This window comes from Tinamus guttatus, unplaced genomic scaffold (genome assembly GCF_059628265.1).
Source record: "Tinamus guttatus ecotype Peru unplaced genomic scaffold, ASM5962826v1 Tinamus_guttatus_pri_ptg000308l, whole genome shotgun sequence".
In the NCBI taxonomy this organism is placed as follows: domain Eukaryota; kingdom Metazoa; phylum Chordata; class Aves; order Tinamiformes; family Tinamidae; genus Tinamus; species Tinamus guttatus.
The window spans coordinates 1,200,827-1,222,736 of record NW_028288842.1 but is presented as its reverse complement, the minus strand read 5'-3'; the positions used below and the strand labels follow the sequence as shown (position 1 = coordinate 1,222,736).

Below are 21,910 nucleotides of genomic sequence, written 5' to 3'. Positions count from 1 at the left end.
TTCCTAAAGTGCCACCAATTCCCAAGGACTCACCAACCCATTGCACAGAGCATCCTGCAGGAATCTACATACTGTTTCATTCATGACCCTATCTGACTCTTACCTTTTTAAACATTAGCTAATGAGATCATGTAATAAGTTCTTAGAACTGCAGAACAGTCCTCAGCACATGAGCAGCAGAGGGGATCTGAGGAAACTGAAGGGAGTTGGTGCTCCCAGGAGTATATTTGTTGTGCTTTGCTGCAGATTAGGTGCTCAGCACTGCTTAATGGTGCAGTGCTGCTGCTATAAATATGGGTGTAGGCACTCGACCTTGGCAGTTGCTTTGGCTAAAATAGCTCTCCTCTGAGGCCGGGCAAGGGCACAATAGAAGCACATGCTTGTCATTCCCGTTCCCATTCCCGCCAGCACAGCCCCAGACAGAGCCAATGACCTTCGTGTGGCTCCAATGGTACAGCTGGACTTGAAGAGCAGGGCTAGCGCTGAGAGACGTGATCCCACTCTCTCCTTTTCTCCCTGCTGCTTGTCCCTGACCCCTTTTCCAATGATCCTGCTTGCCTTTAGAGAGAAGAGAAAGAAAAATGCACTTCGAAGGTTCAACTCTCCGCGTAATAGACATACTTGAAGTAGATAAATCAAAAATATTTTTGTTTCCATTTTTCCATTGACTGACTCTAGAAAACTAGAAGTCTATGCTCTATTTTTCCAAAAGTAGATAAGGAAAATACTCATTGCTGAAATGTGTATTCATCTCACCTATTTCACTATAGAGAAGTCTGCAACACCTTATAATTATAGTGTACGACAGGCATCGCTAAAGGCAGTTCATCCTCTTAGCCTGTATCGTAGAGTATGCCAGATTGCCCTCAAAATGAGATGCCAGGTGCTGATATTCTACCATGAACATCTGTAGGAACCTGGGCTTTGTACCATGTTAAATTCTCTAGGCACCAACAGTTTGCTACTGAGCAAGCCCATAATTGCCTCTTACTTGACAAATTTCAGACTCAGTGTCAGATTCATGTCAGCCTAATATTTACATGGGGCCTTTCACCTAACACTCATCCATGGAAGGAGCATCTGCCAAAGCTCAGAGCCTGCAGACATTTTTCACAGCAAAGATAGGGGTAAGGGGGTTCTTCACGCATACTGATTTCTTTAATAGCTAGCATCTCATTCTTGATAATTCTGTATGTACATGGTATGTACATTCTGTATGGTACATTACAAAGCAACTAGGGTTGCAACTAGGAAGTTACACAGAAGTCCTAACTTTACTCTTTTGTCATTTAGTACATCATGGTATCAGTGGAGCTATACTATACAGAATAGTGTAATTGCACTATAGTATAACTATTCTGTAACTACAAATATAGACACTGCATATGCCTACACTGGCTGTCAAAAGTGTTTTGGCCAATACAGCTTGCTTAGATGGAAAAAAAAAAACGGCATAAACTGTCCCAAGAACAGGCTCTTCCTCTATGAGATGAGCCTCCACTGAGGCAGAGGGCTGGAATATTTTTGTAGTCTAACTCCACTGCCAAGTCCTTTCTAGCACAGACAAAGGAAACAGTTCATGCTAAAAATAACAGTTATTAGTAATAGATGAAGATAATCATCCATGTTCACTTAGCAACTCACAGTTGCTATTTGGACTTTGTGGCAATGGGCAACTATTTGTACAAACAGGAACAGATGTCACGTTCCTTTGTTATATGAAGCAATGATCATAGACACAGGGCAACAGATGACCTCTTAGTATGTTTCCTATCATATGCACAACAGTTAAGTTTCATTTCCGGCTATTACATAACCAAAGAGTAATCAGAATGTAATCACTTTTTTGTATTGTCTTTCATTTGAAAGTTTAACATCCCCAAGAACACACAATAGCCACAATGATATTAAGGAGCATTTGTGAAACAATACAGGACTGAAATGCATTAAGCAGCATTATATATTCAGCAATTTTAAATCAAAGTGGGTCTGCAAAACTGAGCTACTACAAAGTGCGTTTGCTGGACCTAGAAAAAATGAAATTGGTATATCAGATAGTTTAAGGGAGTTTTAATCTACTAACTGATGTAGAAATAGGTAAATACCTCAATGACTAAAAACAGCTGATAGGTAGAATGTCAGTGTATAACAAAAAGTTTGATTCACAGCAAATGAGATTTTTTGATACCGGCCATATTATGTCAATTAATTTTCTATCTTTGGTTCTACACATCTTTTCAAACAGGCAGAGAAGCAGCTTCTTTCTTGCAAACATAGCCCTAACAGTCAGATCAGCCCTGATCAAGATATAAAAGAAGCGCCAGTTCAGGTCATAAAAAATGCAATTTTCATGTGCTTTCAGAGTGGTTTTCATGCAAAACACTTCCCTCTTTTTTAAATTTGTTTTCAAATAATCACAAAAAAACCTTTTAATTGCACCTTTGAAAGCCAGACGCCCCAGATATCTAATGTGCGACTGTATGCCACCCTTTCTAAACAACTAATTTTAATTACCATTCCAAGCTGTGATCAGTAAAAGTAAAATGCAAGATCAGTGTGCACAGGCAGAGGTCCCATCCCTTTGCTGTGGCTGAGAAACAGCCAGCTCGCAGACTAGTGAATTTTCGGCTTATCTTTCTTAGGGAGCTAAAGAGCAAGTAGACAAAATACAGGGGGATCTCGTGACTTTCTGAACCTGTTGCATCTGCTGCTGCCCGTGTGAATAAGTCTCAGCATTAGCTAATAAGTTTACAATGACAAAGATATTTCAAGAGTCCCAGCTCAGTGCACATAGCAAATCTCTGTCACAAACCAAGGGAAAACATGTAGTGCTTATCCACGCAGTGCTAACTGATACCCTGCTGGTGCTGATTATGCTGTTCAAGACAACTCAGGAGAGTTTATGTGCATGAGATATTATTAATAAGGAACATTAGAGTTAAAGCAGAGGATATAGCAAAGGAATTCACACAGACTAAATTTAGCCGAGTGAAGCTAATCCCCCTGCTCCTGCTGTAGTTTGTGGAAGTGTAAGCTTCTCTAGAAGGCAGTGCAGAGCAGTAGCTTAATTCAGGCTGAAGCTGCACAAGAAGGGAGAGTGGACTGAGTATTTCTCAGGCATAGCCAAGGGATGGGACCTCTCTTGCCTCTCCTTGTATTGAAATCCTCCAGTCACGCTACCAAACCCACAGCATCAAGCATCTCACTGACTCTTCTTACTGTACATTGTAATAGCATGTGTTAGAGGAAGCAAGAACCCTTCTCAACAATTCAAAAGACTCATAAAAATTATAAGTGGACTCCCATTATATACAAACCAAAGGTATTTCTTACAGCTGTCCCAAAACTCATAGCTCACTCAGCATTACAAACCAAAGTGAAAGACTGATTTGTTGAAAAGCTGGTATCTGTTTCAACATTTAAAGGAGAAGATTCAAATGGGTGTCCATGGGTGTGTAACCTGACCTTGAATGTATCGCACTTTAGGATGACTATTGCAAAAGGTAACCCCTTTTTCTTGGTATAGGCCATGTGTGTGTCCTTGCTTTCAGCCATGTACTTTTTCCCTGCAAAACCCTCTGGCCCCAGGAACAGCCTAGCAATGCCAAGGAGTAGCTTGGGCTCACAGCACGACCTTTCTTGCAGCATGCCATCTAGTGCACTTACAAAAGCCATGAGGTTTATTTGCAAAATTTGAAAAGGGATTGCCCATCCTGGGGTTGAAATACCAATGCCATAAAAAAACATCCCTTGCACAGATCCTCGCACAACCAGTGAGCCCAGGCTGAGCGCACAGAGCGGCAGTACTTTCCCTATGGAAGAGCCCCCATGCTTCTTGCCAACTCCAAGGGCAGATCCTGGCTGGGGACACATCACCAGTGGGTGCTGTGCAACTCACACCCTTCACTGGTTTCCTACGGTGATGGAGCCAAACATTCCTCAGTACTAGGAAACCAGTTAAATAACACCCTCTGGAAGCTCAGCTGTGTGCACAGGAAAGCTTGCTCGGTGGACAGCAAAGCAGTACAGGTCCAAGGTGCAGTATGGCAAAGGTTAGTTATCAGTGGATGCCCCTAAAAAGCAGGGCAGCTTATGAACCTTGACCCCTAACATCAGCAAGTGGCTTCAAAGGCTGAGAACCTCCCTGGAGAGCATTGGCAGAAGTGAGGCATTCAGTGCAGCGCCTGCCCCGGATGACAAACTGCTCCCAAAGCAGAGGAAAAAATAACGGTTAAAGTTTGTTTCTGCAAAACAGGCAAAAATGCATGCTGTCCATTACAAGACCATTGTTAATTTCAAGCAGGCTAAATGTGGAATCATTTGAATGAATATCTATTTGGAAGGAAATACAAAAGATGAATCTGTACTTTAGTAAAATACAGTGCAAGCACTGTTCATAGTTGTGGCATTCAAGTGGCACGGTACCTTCTCCAAGTACTGCATGCCTACAAGAAAACTCAGAAAGAGTTAGGGAATCAATTATTTAAAGAGTTAATAAGGACAGTTTCACAGTCACAGCTTTCTTCTGTTAAATATCTTGCTGTCATACAAATGTGTCTTAAGCAGTTCCTGAAAGTTGATTTGAATTTATGGCCTGCCTGACTCAGAATGATGAATCTAGGCAACCCTTCTGAACTGGTCCTCAGCTTCATGACAAAACTCTGCATGGTTCCTAAATTTGACCTTGCAATCTGCTGAAGATTGGTGTCAGAATATCAAGTTCATATTTCTATATCAAAATCAAATGAGCAAACAAAACAGAGCAAACTGTGATTGGAACAGAAACATAGCCAGAATGACTGGGATCTGGGCATGCCTCTTCTTTTCTCCCCAGAAATGTTAAGACCCTTGGGCTTTCCTGCAAGGCAACCCATGGGCAAGGCTCACCTTTGGGAGGGAGGAGAACAGCCGCCCTACGCTGGGTTGTTTTGAGACCCCATTTTAATAGCACATTCCACCAGCGTCTTTTGTGGTGGCAGAGGCAGTGAATGATCAGCCAGGGATGGGAAGGCCCACTCCTGCCACGTAGTTGTGGAACAACTTCAGAAGTCCTTATAGAGCTGGCACATATGCCATAAAGATCGACCATATACGGTACTACCATAAAAACCTTTGAACCATGACAAACTATCTCTGTACTAAGATAAATTGCAGTGGGACGTATCACTCTTTTGGCAGATAGGCTGCAACGTGTCGTTAAAGGTGGTAATTAAACTAATGCGAAAAACTCTTTGGCATGAACATGGTCTTGCATTTATGTGCCTGGAGAGAGGCCTTACATTGAGACAGCCGTATTTGCTCATCAACCATAAAACCAAATCCATACATTAAAATCTCAGGACTACAAAACGTTCTGAGCAGTAACCACTTCAGAGAAAATAGATCATTCTCATTTGCACTGAAATTCATCTACTGCTAAAAACCTGTCCCTATGTCATGCAATTGCTCAATTCTACACATTTTTGCCTATATTTGGAACAGCAAAGAAGAAATCCCAAACTCATTTTGCTGCCAGAGTGCTATTAAAGGATAAAGTAACTTAGTTTCTGTTGACAAAAGCTGGTTTTTATTCTTGTTTTGAGTATGAAAGCTAATTAGCATGTTAGGGCAAATGCAATTGAAAAGAAAACATGGCAGGGGCTTGGCTTTTGCAAACAGGCTCTAAGGGAAAACAGCATTATAAAAAAATACAAAAGCAAAACAATCTCTACTGGAAGGCAAGAATTACAAAAAATGAAGGCTCTTTTTCAGGTAATCTGTGAGTATTTCGTATAAGTTAACACTGATCTGGATGTATTAGCAATGCTATAAAGTGTGCTCTGTTTTCAAAGAGGAAATGAAGGAAGACAAGAGTGAAACATAACCTCTTCAAAACTGTTCATGGGTTAGACTGCAAGCCTAGAAACCAGGGGGCTTAGGTTTGGTTTGCCACTGACTCATTGCTGGGACCATTATCAAATCTACTCTGTGTAAGCTTGTAGGGCAGCTATAATAATTATCCTTCATAAAAATTAACCATGTTTTGAGAATACAGGGTAAAATTATCTGTGTGTAAACCCATTATATTTGGTATAATGCAATGAAATATTATTTTTATTTTTAGTTATTTACAGCACAACAGCTATATATGTTTGTGAAAAGCAACTATTCTTTTTTAAGATCTAGTGCTATCAAGACAGTTTGTTTGCTACAGTCTGAGTGCTACTACTCACCTAGTTGCAGCATTTTACAATCATTTGTTTCATTTGACATCCAAGAAGTCCCTTTAAATGAGATCTCCTGCTTTCACAGCATGATCCCCAAATCAAAGCACAGATCCAGCTCTGCAACACAGGTTTGCAGGAGCAAGCCCAGTTTGCTCACTTGACACAGCTCCCCGATATGCTTCCTTGCTTGGCTCCACAGACCTGCACAAGCACATTGAAAAATTTGTGCCTATTCATACAAGTGCCCCAAAATAGAAGCTAAATAGGATTTTAAAAAAAAAAAAAAAAAGTGGGATATCATGGTGAGTTAACAAGAAAGTCTCGTTTAAGGACAGCTTAAACAGGATGGAAAGGCATTTATACTTTTCCACCAGCACTAAGAGCTTTGATTGCTGGTGATCACTGTGCAAACTTGTACATACGTTGTATATTTAGTATTTTTTATTAATTAGGTCATAATGTGTTTATCTATCATGAATGTATTATCTGACACACTACATCAATCTTTAAACAAACATTACCAAAAATATAGCCCTGGTACCAAAAATAAAGAACCATTTCTTCAAATAAAACTGCAAGGAAAGGAAGCTTGCAGAACTGCTGCTCCAAGATAATTTGGGCCCATTGGACCAACGCTTCTTGTTTCTCCATTACAGTGGAGTGTGACAGCGCTTAGAATAACCATCCTGGAGTCAGACGACCTGCCCTGCCAGGTGTGAAACTGTGAGCCACAAGATTGTCTTTCACCTCACCTGCTCCTGCCAGCAGGTCTATATCCCATGTTCTTGCCGTGTCATGACCTCCTGCCCTTCCCAGCCTATATTCTAGATATTTATTACATTAAGACCATGGCCACCAGACCATCAATATTTTGCTGTGGGAAGAAGGTACCAGGTTTTCAAGGGAGGTCTCTCTAATCACATTTAACTTTAGTTTTTGGGGAAGAAAATAGCAGCAGCTTTTTCCAGCAGCAGCAGGGAAACCATAGCTGCTTCTATGTGTCTTGGGAAGCTGGTGGGCTGGATGCAAGCCCTGGAATACCTCAGACTTATCTAACTGCAGACTTTGTATACAACCCTAAAGTTAAATGAGATTAAAATGTACACAAAAAAATGTTGTAATTGTAGAAAGGTTATCAGTCAGATTTATTTAAACTGTGCCCCTTAATACTGGGGGTTGTTTTCCCGAAAAACTGTGCTTCATCAAAAATACAAACATTGCCAAACTAAATATGAACTTTGAGACTATGCCGTGTCACTAAGAGACTCCCCATTTGACCTTGGAGAGATCTTTTCACCTCTCTGTGCCTTGATATTCCATCATCTGTGCAGAAAAATAGCTAAAAGCAGGAAGAGGGAATAATCCTCTTCTGCTTTCCCACCTTGTCTATTTAGATTGCAACTGCTTCAGAGGAAGGATTAAACAGCCTGTTTTTAATACTGCCAGCCAAAGAAGCTTGATACTTAGAGCCAGGGCCTAGGAGAGCTGTTATAACATGGTCAGTGCTTCAGTTTGCCTTTAAAAGCTTCATGATTTTGCCAATAGCAAACTGACATTTGCCCCTCCATTTAATTACAAATCCTGTAACTTCAACTGCTGAATGATAGAATGACAGAGAAGGGCCCAGTCTAAATAAGTGGTGCACGCTCTTTGCAAGAAACACCAGCAGGATAAATAGAAACTTGGTTCCAATCAGAAATAAATCTTGTCCTTATCCTTTTCAATCTCTCCTTCCTCATACACCTTTTCTTGTTCCTTTCCTCTCTCTTTTCCTCTAAGTGTAGATTTCACATTTGGCAATACCTGGTAAACTTTCTTACTGTTATATTTCAGCCTATATATATTATCTACTCCATTTCCCGTTCCAGCTGTAGCTACTGAGGCCGTGCATTAATTTGCCTAGAGGCAGCCTGAAATGTGGAAGACACTGAATTCCTTCCTTCCTTCCTTCCTCTCCTTTCCAATATCAAATGCCGCAAAGGAGTGAATTGCTGGTTATGGCTGTGTCAGGAGGCAAGGGCACAGTTAGATGGCCACATAAAACCAGACGGCACCTGCATGGCTGCCTAGAAAAGCCGGTTTTCCCTCTTTTCACCGCTTTCACCGGCACGAGCCTGCACTCGGCTGCTGGATGGGGCAGAGGGAGCCAACTCAGGCACTAGTGAACGAGGGAAAACCAGGCCAAAAAAAAAAAAAAAAAAAAAAAAGTAACAAAACACTAAACTGGCAACAACCCCGTCGTCAGCACAGTCTTGGCCAGGAAGCCCTATCACTTTAACCTTGGGCTTTGGAGAAGGACATCTAAGGGGAAACCCAGAGGTTTCTCTTTTCCAGGGAAATGGGGGCTGCGTGCAGCACGTGCTTCAGCCCTGCTTTTCTATGGAGAAAGCAGTGATATTACAGCACAAGGAGGCAGTGCTCTTTGCAGCCCCGTCTCCCCTGCTTGCTATGCAGGAATTTCAGCGAAACACTTCCTCCTTCCCAGCCTTCCTGGCACACTGCGCACCAGGAACATTTCAGCTTGCCTACTCCTAATAAATAAATAAATAAACAAAGCACACAAACATGGGGAGGGGTATAAAAAATCAGAGGTCTGAGCAACTCTGCCCTGGAGTGGGAACGCTTTATCGATGTTTTCTTTTGTCTAAACGCTTTATTGGCGCTCCGCCTGGTCTGCGACGGGTAGCGGCTCCAGGGGAGATGTCGGGCAGAGATGGAGGGATGGAGGAGGGATGGAGGAGGGATGGAGGAGGGATGGAGGAGGGATGGAGGGGCGGGCAGAGGCGCCCTTCAGGCGCCCTCCTTGGCGGGGGCGGTGCAGCGCAGACCGCCCCTTCCGCTGCGGGGCCCTCACTGCGCCGAGCGCTCCGCGTTGCAGCGCTGCCCTCGCCTCCTCCTCCTCCACCGCCTCCTTCTCCTCCTCCTCCGCGCAGCTCCGCGCCCAAGGTACGGGAGGCCGCAGTGGAGCGGGTCGGCAAAGGGTTCAGGGCGAGGTTCGGCGTGAGGTTCGGGATGAGGGTTTGGGGTCGAGGGTTTGGAATGGGGATGGGGCCGAGCATCCCTGCGCGCCCGCCGCCCCCGCGCATTCCCGGCGGGCGCGGGTGCTGCGCGGAGCGCCCGGAGCCGGGAACGGGGAAGGTCGGGGCCGCCCCGCCCATCCCTGTCCTTGGGACGAACGAAGCGAGTCCCGAGGCCACGTGAAAATGAATCAGACCGGGAAGTGCGCGTGTGCGCCCCCAAACCCGTTGCAGTAATTTTACACATTTTTACACTTGTTTCTATAGCGCGGGGACCAGATATATCTTTTAAAGAGATGGATGCCGTCGGGGGGTCAGGAGCGCGGGCAGCACGCGTGCCTTCCCCCGGGAGCCTCTGGAAAGTTGGTCGGCAGAGGGATATTGTGTTACGTGCTGCCAAAATAGCCCCCATGGCGCTGCCCTGGCTCCACAGCAGCGAGCGGGAAAGCAGGAGAGCGGCGGGGCGGAGGGAAGGGAGCCGGCGTGGCGCCGCGTGGGGCGCGAGCCATGGCCGCGCGCCCACGCGCAGCCACTGCGAGCGGGCCGCGCTTCCCTGCGCTCGCTTCCGGCGCTGCCAGGCGACTTCTCGCGCGCCCTCGGCTTTGGCGTGACGTGTTCTTCTCCGTGGCACTGATCTTTCTTCCCTCTTTTCCTCCCTCCCCGTGCAGAACACGATGGCCACGCTGAAGGACAAGCTGATCACCCCCATCGCTGCCGAGAGCACGGTGCCCAACAACAAGATCACCGTCGTGGGGGTCGGGCAGGTCGGCATGGCCTGTGCCATCAGCATCCTGGGCAAGGTGCGGGCCGAGGACAGCACGCGCGGTGCCCGACGTGTGTTACGAAACGCCTCTCCCCCATCATGGGCCATGCCAGAGCCTAGGGTGGGCCCAGGCTGATGAGTTGGTTCCTTTTGGGGGGAAAAACCAGTGAATTACTGTTTTGTGCAAGGCCGACCTTCCTGCTCAAAGAGTTTTGTGGTTGGGAAAATGTAGTGAACAAAAGCTCTGCAACCATTGCCCAACTCTTCCTTATTTTATTACTACTATTTTTCTTCCCACAATAAGGCCAGAGTCTGCTTGGTGGGAGGGCTGCCACCCTGCGGGGCAAGAATTCGGGCAGGCCAGAAATCAGTGTGAAATAAGGAGCAGGAAACAGTTTGCTTTATTACGCTCTTAATTCAGATGGCCCCTAATTGGGCTTCTAAGTTCCTGAAAATGTTACCATTGCTGTCTATGAGCTGCTTTTTTCTTTCTCCCTGTCCCCCTTTCTCCAGCACCCACCCCAGTATGGCCTGGTTATGTAATGTCATTGTGTCTGGAGATACCACCTACAGCTTCCAAAGACTAGAAACCTAGGCCAGACTTAGAGTTTTTCTGGATTTTCTGTTTTTTTTTTTTTTTTTAGGGCTCATTTTTCAGCCTTGGCAGCCTTCAAAGAAACCAAAGGCTAAACATGCAATAGGGATCTTCATGTTTTGCCCTTTGTTGTGAGCGAGTTATCAAAAAAGAGATCCCTCTCTGGTCCTTTTTGAAAAGGCAAATGGGAAACACAGACCTCTTTTAAAAAAGTAGTATAGGAGGCTGAGATCAAATGTTGCGTGAACTCCTAAGCCACTTGCCTCTCATTTGAAGATAAATCCTTCCACCGTCTGTTACCTTGACTGTATGTGTTTTGAACAGTATAGGATATTTTAATCCTTACAAAATTTCCTACAGTTTATCATGAACCTTATCAGCATGAAAAACTGGCAAGCAGTAAATAAAAGCCACAGTCAAACTGAGTAGATAGGAAAGTTTTCGCAAATAGTTTTCATATGTTTAAGACTGTGTAGTGGGAAAAAAATGAAAATTTCAAGAGGAATTACTGGCTCAGTTGTTATTCTTTAAAAACACACTGCGTACACACATATATATATATATGTACACTCATCATTAATTTTCAAATAAGCACTGTAACTTACAAAGTTGGCAGTGCAGGAGCCACACAAGTTTACAGTTAATGGGAGCATTGTGCACCAAATCTATAGCAAAACTGCTCTTGAACTTTTCAAGCTCAAGTTATGAGATGACAGAGATCCTCTCTGTTTCCTCAGATTTCTGTTTTCTGTCTTGCGCACACATACAACAAATACAGGTTGCAGTATAAAAGATGTTTGTAATAAAAAGAAATCTTTGACTTATGCCACCAAAGTAGACATTGCTTTGACTTCTGCAAGATGGATGGCTCTCCAAAATATATTCCTTTTTTTTTCTTTTTTAAACTATAGCATAAAATTTTGCACTTAATTTCCTAACCTTTAATAGTTGCAGTAATTTGTGTTTGATTAATTTTATATAGCTAAAAATACTGGGATACTATGTTGAGATTACTAGTGTAGTATTTGATTTAGTATATACACCTGAATAACACTACAATTTTCATGTTGGTTATTTTTAGCTCTTTCTCAGTTACTATATACAATTGCTGTATGACGTTGCTGTACCATTTTAGAGGAATTTGAAAGATTTTCACTGCAACCTTGAAAGTCCACTGTTTTTTAATGAGAGTATTTTAAGTTAGAGAGTGATTGTGAAGCTTTCTTATTCCTATGTGTTAATAACAAGGCAAATTCCTCTCTAGGCAACACTGATGCAAATCCACAAAATTAGTCATTGGAATTAGTCCTGTTTGTACAGGTTTTTACAGCTTTCCTACAGTAATTGGTGAAAGGAGTTGCGAAAGGAAACTGGGAGCATCATTTTACTTGCTGCTACTTTCCCATCGGAAAAGCAAAGTATATTGTTGCATTTTAAAATAGTCAATAATAACCAAAGGAGAGAAGACTGCTCGAGGTAACCTCTTAAACATCACGAAAATACCTTAGTTTACTGCTTTCAAGCAGTATGTAGATACCTAGGAATACAGAAGAAAAAAGAACTAATCTGAATTGCTCTATAATTTCCTGCATGGCAAACCTTTAAAAGCATATTAGAATTAAATTTTTTGTCAAAAAGTGGTAGTTATGCATTATAGTAGAAAGCCTTCCCTCCCCCTCCCCCCCACCATTTAAATGTTTTCCTGTTCTAAGACTGTGTAACATTATCCTCCAAATTAGCCTAGCTGGACAACAAGCGAACATGGCTAACCATTTTGTGAAAGAACTATGTTGTAATAACTCTAGTAAAGCAAAAAAATAGGTGAAGAGTCTGTTTTCTCTTGATACAGTTTTTCACTAACAAGGAAGATCAGTTTCTTGCAATTCTGTTTTCTTGCAAAATTCACTGAGTTGGGCGAAGGAATGTTACAAGAGAATATTTATTTGATAGTTACGTGGTGTGCCTGACTAGACATCTAAAATATTTTCAAAACAGGCATACTTATCATGGATGGATTTGAGGAGTTTGTTACAACTCTGAAACATGAAAGCACAAGTACACTTTTTTAAGAAAGCCTGAACAAAGAGTTTATGGACAAGTGCTAAAATATCCTCTGGTTTTGTTCTAATGTACCTCTCAGTAACTGAGGCTTTTCTGTGCTAGTGGTTTGTCTCTGGTGGAGAAGAGATGCTTTCAGATGTGCCATGTTACTTAAAAATGAGCTTATGTAGTTCAGCTCAGCAAAGGTAACTTTGAGAGTCCAGGTAATAACTGGTAATAATTACATACTCCACTGATTCCTTGAAATTTCATGTTGCTTTCCTCAGGGTCTTTGTGATGAACTTGCTTTGGTTGATGTTCTGGAAGACAAACTGAAAGGAGAAATGATGGACCTACAGCATGGGAGCTTGTTCCTTCAGACTCACAAGATTGTGGCAGACAAAGGTGAACCTCAGATGTTCTCTTCTTGTTTATTAGATAGTGAAGCAGTCTCATGTAATAGTAATGAACTCAGGCTGTGTCATCAGAAAGTTAAAGTTATGAACTCCTTAAAATAAAGTTTTGCAAGTATTTGGACAACCAACAACGTTAATGGGCAGAGCCGTTAATATGAGCTTTCTCTTACATCTGTAGTGGTCATTTTACCCTTACCTTACTATTTCTGTAATGTAGAGGGAATATGGTCTATAGTGTTTCAGTAGCAGAAATGAAATTCAGAGGGGTGAATGAAGACTCAAGACTCTCAGTTGCCACTTTTGGATATATCTGGAGAATGTAAGAGTTGGTGTGTCTCATGTTTGGGTTTCAACATTTGAATGGTGGAGATCTACCCAGGATACCTGCAGAAATGCAGTGCTGTTGACCTGAGCTGTAAGTCAGCAGGTTCTATATTTTGTGTCTCGTGCTCTATTGTAGACTACGCTGTCACAGCCAACTCCAAGATTGTGGTAGTAACTGCAGGAGTTCGCCAGCAGGAGGGGGAGAGTCGTCTCAACTTGGTCCAGAGGAACGTGAATGTCTTCAAATTCATTATTCCTCAGATCATTAAATACAGTCCCAATTGCACCATCCTTGTTGTTTCCAACCCAGGTAAGGCAGTTTTCTAATATAACAACTACAAATTCTGCTGTTCAGAGAGCTAGTGTTTTATTTTATTAGCTTTATCAAATATTGTTTGAATGTTGAAAGAGATTTTTTTTTGTTTTGAACCTCTGCCATGGAGTTACTAACTGTAAAACAGAAATGAAGAATTTGCACTTGACAGTGCTTTATTCAGGATTTCCCATGGTGTCCTTTTTAAAAGTTTGTTTCATGACAGATATTAAATTTCTGTACATACTTTGGTTTACAAACAGTAGATAGTTTTAAATTTTTAGCCCAAAAGTTTATAAGTGCAAGAGGTATTCAGTTTGCTTGCAGGTTGATCATAAATAATAACTTTCACTTCTGTCTGGATATGAAGATATGAAGAACTTACCCTTATGCAGCATACTACACCTATCCCAGTAACACTGGGGGAAAAAAAAGAAAAAGAAAAAAAAATAAATATGGACTTAGTTATGTTTTGTACAGAGCCCTAGAAATTAAGTGACACATGCTTTTAATGATAACTTTGCAGAGGCAGAATGGCATGTGTAAAACTAGCGACTCAGCTGGTGGCGACTGGGTAGGTAGTTAGGGTACAAGTAGTACTGAAGTACTGAGCAAGAGGCTACTGTACAAGTATAATAACTTAGGGTAGTTTTAAACATCCATCTAAAATACTGAGTGGAGTAATGGAGTCAAAGATAATTGGTTCTTGTTCTAGCAAGGCTGAATTCAGACAATAGACTTGCCTCCAGTAATGCAGCTGCAAGAGGAGGACTGTAAATTGCTCTTTCAGGATTGTTTTTATAATGTTTTCTGCTCAATTGGCGTATGTTGTATCTAGTTTTCTGTAGTGGAAGCTGTTACAAGCCCATTAGAAGGGACTTTAACAGCATCAAGGGTGCCCACCACATGTTTTGGTGTGTGACCTGGATGCCCTTCCCTGTTGAGCTTCCCCATATCTGGCTGGGCTCTAACTCTGGTGGCACTGTCCTCGACCTGTCCCAAGTGGAAAGCCCTACTGCTGACAAACTGAGGTTACAGATCAGCCCTCGAAAGTCTGCATACCTGACTCAGCACCTAGCTTGAAAACGAGATCTTCCAGAGAGAAATGTCTCCATTTGGCAAGGAGGTGCCCCATAGTCTCTGCAGATGGCATTGATCCTGGCAGGAACTCTCTAAACTGAAGCTCTAGGGCGGCTTTGCCCAAAGAGTGTGTGACTCATGACAGCGAGGTATGAACTCTACTGGAATTGTGGACTTTTAATACCTGAGCTAAGTGATACATTACAGGTGTACATATGCCAACATAAGATCATTCCCCTGTGAGAACTGCTTTACTTTTTAAAGCTTGGGAGTCAGAACTTGTTCTTACTACTCTGTGAGTTGTTACTGCTTTGTGAGTTAAGGATTTGAAGCTTTCTCTGCTCATTTCGCTTTCTAGCCCCTCTCTCACCAAACTCGGTTCTTTTTCTGTTTTTTTTTTTTCCTAAAAATAAATACTTTTTTTTAGAGCTGTGTGCCAAAATATAGAGTTTGTATGACTTTTCTTCTGTTGAGGGGATGTTTGCTGTTTGTGCTTAAAGCACAAACCTGTTTAAGAAATAAACCTGAAGTAATTATGATACAGAAAGCAAACATGTTTCACTGTAAATAAATTCCGCTACCCTTAGAGAGATGATTAAGAGGAAGGTAAGGTCATTTCATGAAATTTTTAGCCAGATGAATAGAGCTCAGTCCCAATTCTGGGTGCCCTCTGGACAATAAAGCTGCTCTGGGTTTAGCTGATAGGATACTATTTCCAGTGATTGTCTTCAATTTTTGAACAGTAGCCTGGCAACCCCTAAGTTATCCAAGCAGCATATGTTTTTCTATTCCTCCAAATTCCCAAAATGCTGTGACCAGTGAGGCCAGCTGCATTCTGAGTCCCTCTGGTTGCTCTACCAACTGCAGTGAGGTAAAGGGTTCTTTCTTTTGGTGTGTGTGAACTATTTTCCTAACTATGCATGTTCTTCTGTTTCAGTGGATATATTAACCTATGTCACATGGAAGCTGAGTGGCCTGCCAAAACATCGTGTGATTGGAAGTGGCTGCAATCTCGATTCAGCCAGATTTCGCTATCTGATGTCCGAGAGACTTGGTATCCACCCAAGCAGCTGCCATGGCTGGATCTTGGGAGAACACGGTGATTCGAGTGGTAAGGAGCTCTTCCAGTCTCATTGGGAATAAGCAATACTGTAGAAGAGGCTCAGGCCTAAGATGTGTTTCAAAATGGTGAGAGAAGAGATGCAGCTGGACTTGAGTTACAGATACTTAGCTGTATTTTTATGAAGAACAGAGTTGAGACAAGTGCAGGACATCCAGAAGATAATTTTCAATGAGTGAGGGTGGCTGTAGATTTAGTTCCTCGGGTGAAATTGCCCCTTCTCCCCCTGTTTACTTTTTCCTTCCAGCCTCAGTTTTGGAGTGTCAGAATACAGTCTGTAGTAGGGGTCTCCTCTAAAAGCACTATTAGTTGATGTTAGATCCGCTGCAGAGATCCGTTGCAAACAGTGGAAAGTGCTAGCAACCCAGATTTAAGGTACTGCTGTTACCCTTTACCTTCTTCTGTGACTGCTTCTCCGTGTTACTTAGAGAACTTGAAATCCCCGTGAAGTGAATCTTAATTGTTCAGATGCTCTTTTCAAGTCCGAAATGATGCAGCAAAACAGCTGTGTGTGTGATTGGTGCCGGTTTGTACTTAGTGCTGTGCAATTTTAAAATGACCTCTTCAGTGGCCCTTTGAATCACAGTGTCTGGTCACCTTCACGATTTACTGAAACCAGCCCTGCACTGTAATGAAGGCAAAGTATGGTTGAGCATACACAGACCTCATTCTGCTTTGGTGTAATAGCTGCTTTTTGTTGGAAGTCAGTAGGAAACTTTCTCAGTCGTCACTGGAACAGCAAATGAGCCTTTCGTTTAGAGGGAACTACACAAATTCCTGTCTTGGAATTGTAAGTTTACATGTTGCCAGCCTTGTTTTCCTAGATTCATAATGCTTGAGGTTAGAAAGGACCTCTAGAGATCATCTAGTCCAACCCCGCTGCATTCATGAGGTTAGAAAGGACCTCTAGAGATCATCTAGTCCAACCCCCCTGCACACGCAGGGTCACCTAGAGCACGTGGCACAGGACTGCATCCAAGCGGGTTTTGAAGATCTCCAGAGAAGGAGACTCCACAACCTCTCTGGGCAGCCTGTTCCAGTGCTCTGTCACCCTCACTGTTAAAAATTTTTTCCTTAACTTCCTGTGGAACTTTTGGTGCTTCAGTTTGTGGCCATTACCTCTAGTTCTGTCAGTGGCCACCACTGAAAAGAGCCCAGCACCATCCTCCTCACTGCCTCCGTTGAGGTACTTATAGACACTGATCAGATCCCCTCTCAGCCTTCTCTTCTCCAGGCTGAACAGGCCCAGCTCCCTCAGCCTCTCCTCGCAGGGCAGATGTTCCAGGCCCCTGATCATCCTTGTGGCCCTGTGCTGGACTCTCTCCAGCAGCTCCACATCCCTCTTGTACTGTGGAGCCCAGAACTGGACACAATACTCCAGATGTGGCCTCACCAGGGCTGAGTAGAGGGGCAGGATCACCTCCCTCGACCTGCTGGAGACGCTCTTCTTAATGCACCCCAGGATCCCATTGGCCTTCTTGGCCACGAGGGCACCCTGCTGCCTCATGGTCAACTTTCATCCACCATGACACCCAGGTCTTTCTCCGCAGAGCTGCTCTCCAGAAGGTCAGTCCCCAGCCTGTACTGGTGTCTGGGGTTATTTCTCCCCAGGCACAGGACCTTGCACTTGGCGGTTTTTCACCGCCCAGTTGTCCAGTCTGTCCAGGTCCCTCTGGATGGCAGCGCAACCCTCTGGGGTATCGGCTACTCCTCCCAGTTTGGTATCATCAGCAAACTTGCTGAGGGAGCACTCCATCCCTTCATCCAGGTCACTGATGAATAAATTGAACAGGATGGACCGAGGACTGATCCCTGGGGGACACCGCTAGCTACAGGCCTCCAACTAGACTTGGCACTGCTGATCACCGCTGATTCCTTCTTATTCAGGGGAATAAGAAGGGAATTCTTGGAGAGCAATCCTAGAGGGGCAGCAAATATATACTTGTTCTTATTGCAGTTCTAAAATAATTTATTTTTAGTCACTTTTAAAAGAAACAGTTAAGATTTCCTGGAATTTGAGGCTTTTGACATCAAATATAACTATATAGAACTGAAAGTTCTCTCATTCAAGCGCTGAGAGATTGATCTGTTGGTACTGACATTTTGATTACATCTTCTCGTATTTGACAGCCAGAGAGTTGTCAGGATTCAGCAGTGAAACAAAAACATAAGATCTGCCTTTCTGAACCTTTACTAGAGATTTTTCTGTGTCTTTCAAGCTTGTCTCTAGTGGAAGAGTGGAAGGGAAGTATTGCTAACTGCTGCTAAAACTTACAGCATCTCTAATGTGCATTACAGTGGCTGTTTGGAGTGGAGTCAATGTGGCAGGCGTTTCCCTCCAGGAGCTGAACCCTGCCATGGGAACAGACAATGACAGCGAGAACTGGAAGGAAGTCCACAAGCAGGTGGTGGAAAGGTGAGTGAGGAGTATGGGGACAGTGCATGTTAGGGAAGATAGCTGCTCTGCCCGCTCCCTTCTTGTCCCTGCCTCCGTTCCACTGCAGCTTTCATGCCCTTTTATTAAGAAGGTTGCATTAGTAAGGAAAAATCCTAATTTAAAGGCAGAGCTCATAAGTTTTAGCATCCTGCAGCAAGTCTTATACTATTGCATAAAATACCCACTTCAGTTTCACTTGCTTCACAAGTGAAGCAAGGACTGTATCGATAAGAAGAGTCTTGAGATACGGAGCATAGAAAGCCTTTTTTTTTTCCCCGAAGAATGTGTATGTGGACAGTGTGCATGGCTTGATGCTAAATATTCATTTATTCTGAATATATTCAGAATGTATTATCTAAATTATTGGCCTGCTGACTTGAATAGAAAACTTGTTCAGTTATATATTTCTGGTTGGTTTCTGCTTAACACTGTAAGATACGTTCTTAGAATATGCTAGTTGAAAAATATCTAGCTTGAGTACAATAGGATTTCTTTATTGCATGTATGGGATAACATAGGCTTTGTTTTTATTGTCTGATACTGAAATCTGTAAGCTTCTTCTTTGGACTTTTAAATATAGAACTTGGCATGAGTATCACAAGGGTTTCAGTTCATCTTAGAAATGAAACATTTATTTAAGGCTGGTCAGGAAATGTCTTGAAGCCACCTTAGCTAATGTATTTCATTGTTTCTTCAGTGCCTATGAGGTGATTAAACTTAAGGGATACACAAACTGGGCCATTGGCCTTAGCGTTGCTGACCTCTGTGAGACCATGCTGAAGAACCTGTGTCGGGTCCATCCAGTGTCCACTATGGTGAAGGTAAGAAACAGTAGCCACTTGGGTGCTCTGGTTGTTGTTGCTGTTGTTGTTGTTGTTGTGGAAGAGCTAAACAGGCGCAGAATCCCAGTTTGCAAGGTGCCTTGAATAAAGGGAACTTTGTAAGACAGCTACTCTGAATTTGAAAGCACTGTACTGGGATCTTGCTACTGTGGTGTTTTTTAGTCAGCCCTCTTAGCTTACCCTTCTCTCACAAGAGTTGTAACAAAAGTCTCTGTACTCTGTGCAATGTCATATTTCATTTTGGATCAAGTTCCCCAGGTGTAGTGTGCAGCTTCTTTAGAAGGAACATACAGTACAAAGAACAAATAAGTCCTTGGAGGCCTGTCTGTGACCCCGTGAAACACTTTGCAGCAAAATTGCCAGGCAGGGAGCTATATCCTCCTGTACTCATGTAACCAGCCTGCTACATTTCCTGTAATGAAGCAAGGACTTGGGGCATGCTGAACTTTTAACTACAGCTCCCTCTATGTTCAGGAAATACAGACTTGCCACTACTATGTGCCTGAATACTATGGCTGTGGGGCTTTTGTCAACTAATTGCTATATAAGCTTTGAGAGGGATAGAGGGAATGAAGAAATTCCTAAAGCCAACCATCTCAGAATTGCCAGTCACTTTGTTTTCAAAACTAGATTATTTTTTGCTCATTGTGACTGCTGGTAGAATTTGCCTGCAGGCTGGAACATGATGCAAGTCTTCAGCTCTGCTTCAGTAGGCTTAATTCTATCTCAACGAAAAGTTGATTTAGGGTGCTGGGTTCCTCCCTGAGTGACGAACTGTGCTTTTGTCTGCGGCAGGGCATGTACGGCATTGAGAATGAAGTCTTCCTGAGCCTTCCTTGTGTCCTAAGTGCCTCTGGATTGACAAGTGTCATCAACCAAAAGCTGAAGGACGATGAGGTGGCTCAGCTGAGGAAGAGTGCAGATACACTGTGGAGCATCCAGAAAGATCTCAAAGATCTGTAACTCTCGAATGTTAGATTCCATCAATAGAAAAAAACCTGCATATTTTGCTCAAATGTGGGCACTCTACTTACTGTCCATCTCTATGGTTAACATTTAATGCTCTTCCAGACTGAAGTGAGCTTTTGTCCACAGTAGTTAAACCTATGCTTCCTGTAATGCACAAACCTTATGAACAAATAAAGCAACTTTCAGGTGTGTTTTGTTGTCCTAGTGACTATTTTCTGTGTTTTAATTACGTAACTTACTATAGGTACAGAATTCTTCGTTTATGTCTGTAATGTTGACAACATGGAATTGCAAACAAACATACACTTTTTAAAAGCTTAGAAACAGTGAAGTAATCATCTATATTGGGACTTAACCAATATAGCCTTGTTTTTTCTGTTGTAGAGATATCTTCAATCCAAATAATGACTTTGTTCATTCCCAGACTCTTCTTTCTGATATAGTCCTTCCTACTTTTAGTAAAGGCTGCAGAAGACTGCATGGGTGCAGGTGAGGGGGGTTGACTACCATCTCCTGTCCGACTGCCAAAAAATATGCCTGGCATATTTTGTACTAATATTAAGCTTCTGTAAACCATCTGCCTAGAAACAAGGGTTCTGTAGTTTTCAGAAACCTGTATATAACTGTTTCATAAATGCTTATTTGGAATAATTGTACAAATACTTGGAGAGAATGACTTTATTTCCCAATTGCTTTACTTGTATTTCTTAGCTGAATATTAGCCATAAAATAACCACTATCTGTCTTACAGATTTGGTTCACAGCAGTCTGACAAGCTTAAAAATGTTCAGTGCAAGTGTATATGGGACAAAATGTCCCACTCAATTTTTTAAGCAGAACAGAGAGAACATAATTTTTGTTAGCTGCTGATTCTCTGAACTCTCAAAGAGAAATAATCTTCTCAGCTTCCATAAATCTATGGGGCATTCTAGTATCCAAGACAGTACTACTGAAATGTCTACACAAAAAAAAAATCTGAAAATACAGCCTCATCTTATGTACTGTGACGCTGTCAAGTATCATCTGCTTCATTTGCATCACTCTGTTGCTTCTGACTGTGAAAGACAATCCTACTTGTGGGGGATTGACACCAGAATCTCATAATGTTTTGAGGAGTAGCTTAAAGCACTTTCATGGACAAATAATTGCACTTCCGTAGCTCCTTTTTAAAGGAAAAAGGAGATGCAAATACTGTCATAGTGTAAACCAGCTGCTAGCCTGTGATTTGCTAAGTATTACACAGCCAGTAACATGGATCATACATGGGAAACTGGCAACAGCACAGGAAGACTTTAGAAAAGGTCTCTTGAGGATAAAGTTGCACGTGGTAAGCTATTTCCGATGCTGAAGTCTCATTACAAGGTAAAAAATGTAGTAGCTACTTTGATAACTTAGCATGGAGAAGTCAGGGGAAGACTTTCCACACCTGCATGGATTAGCTCCACCTCTCTGTGTCTCATCCTGTCAATGCTCTGCAGCACTGCCATTTCAGAGAGGACAAATTCTCTCTGTTGCCTTACCAAGTAATGAAAAGCAATAATAAGGTAGACCATCTTTCATTACAACCCATGACTTTATTTCACCTTTTTGTTTGTCTTCTCTCTTTCCATTTAAAATTGTTCATTTATTCATCTGAACGTGACCGGCTGCATAACAGCACAGTTCCTTTCTAGCTCGTTCTCATTTAGATTACTCCAGTCAATAATTCAGAACTATGCTATAGCACTTCATTAGTTCCTGGGGTTCTTAAGACTGATACGTGCAAAGAGTTGTGACCCATTTGAGAGA

General features: G+C 42.6%; 1 protein-coding gene across 1 annotated transcript; it reads left to right on the top strand.

Annotated features, from left to right (window-relative positions):
- The first annotated feature begins 9,865 nt into the window (after positions 1 to 9,865).
- On the top strand, positions 9,866 to 20,313 carry LDHB (lactate dehydrogenase B). Its single transcript, XM_010217565.2, has 7 exons — positions 9,866 to 10,023; positions 12,909 to 13,026; positions 13,498 to 13,671; positions 15,692 to 15,865; positions 18,173 to 18,290; positions 19,009 to 19,132; positions 19,949 to 20,313. Exons 1-7 carry the CDS (start codon positions 9,898 to 9,900, stop codon positions 20,114 to 20,116), a joined length of 1,002 nt encoding a protein of 333 aa, XP_010215867.1. The 5' UTR covers positions 9,866 to 9,897; the 3' UTR covers positions 20,117 to 20,313.
- Positions 20,314 to 21,910: the final 1,597 nt, after the last annotated feature.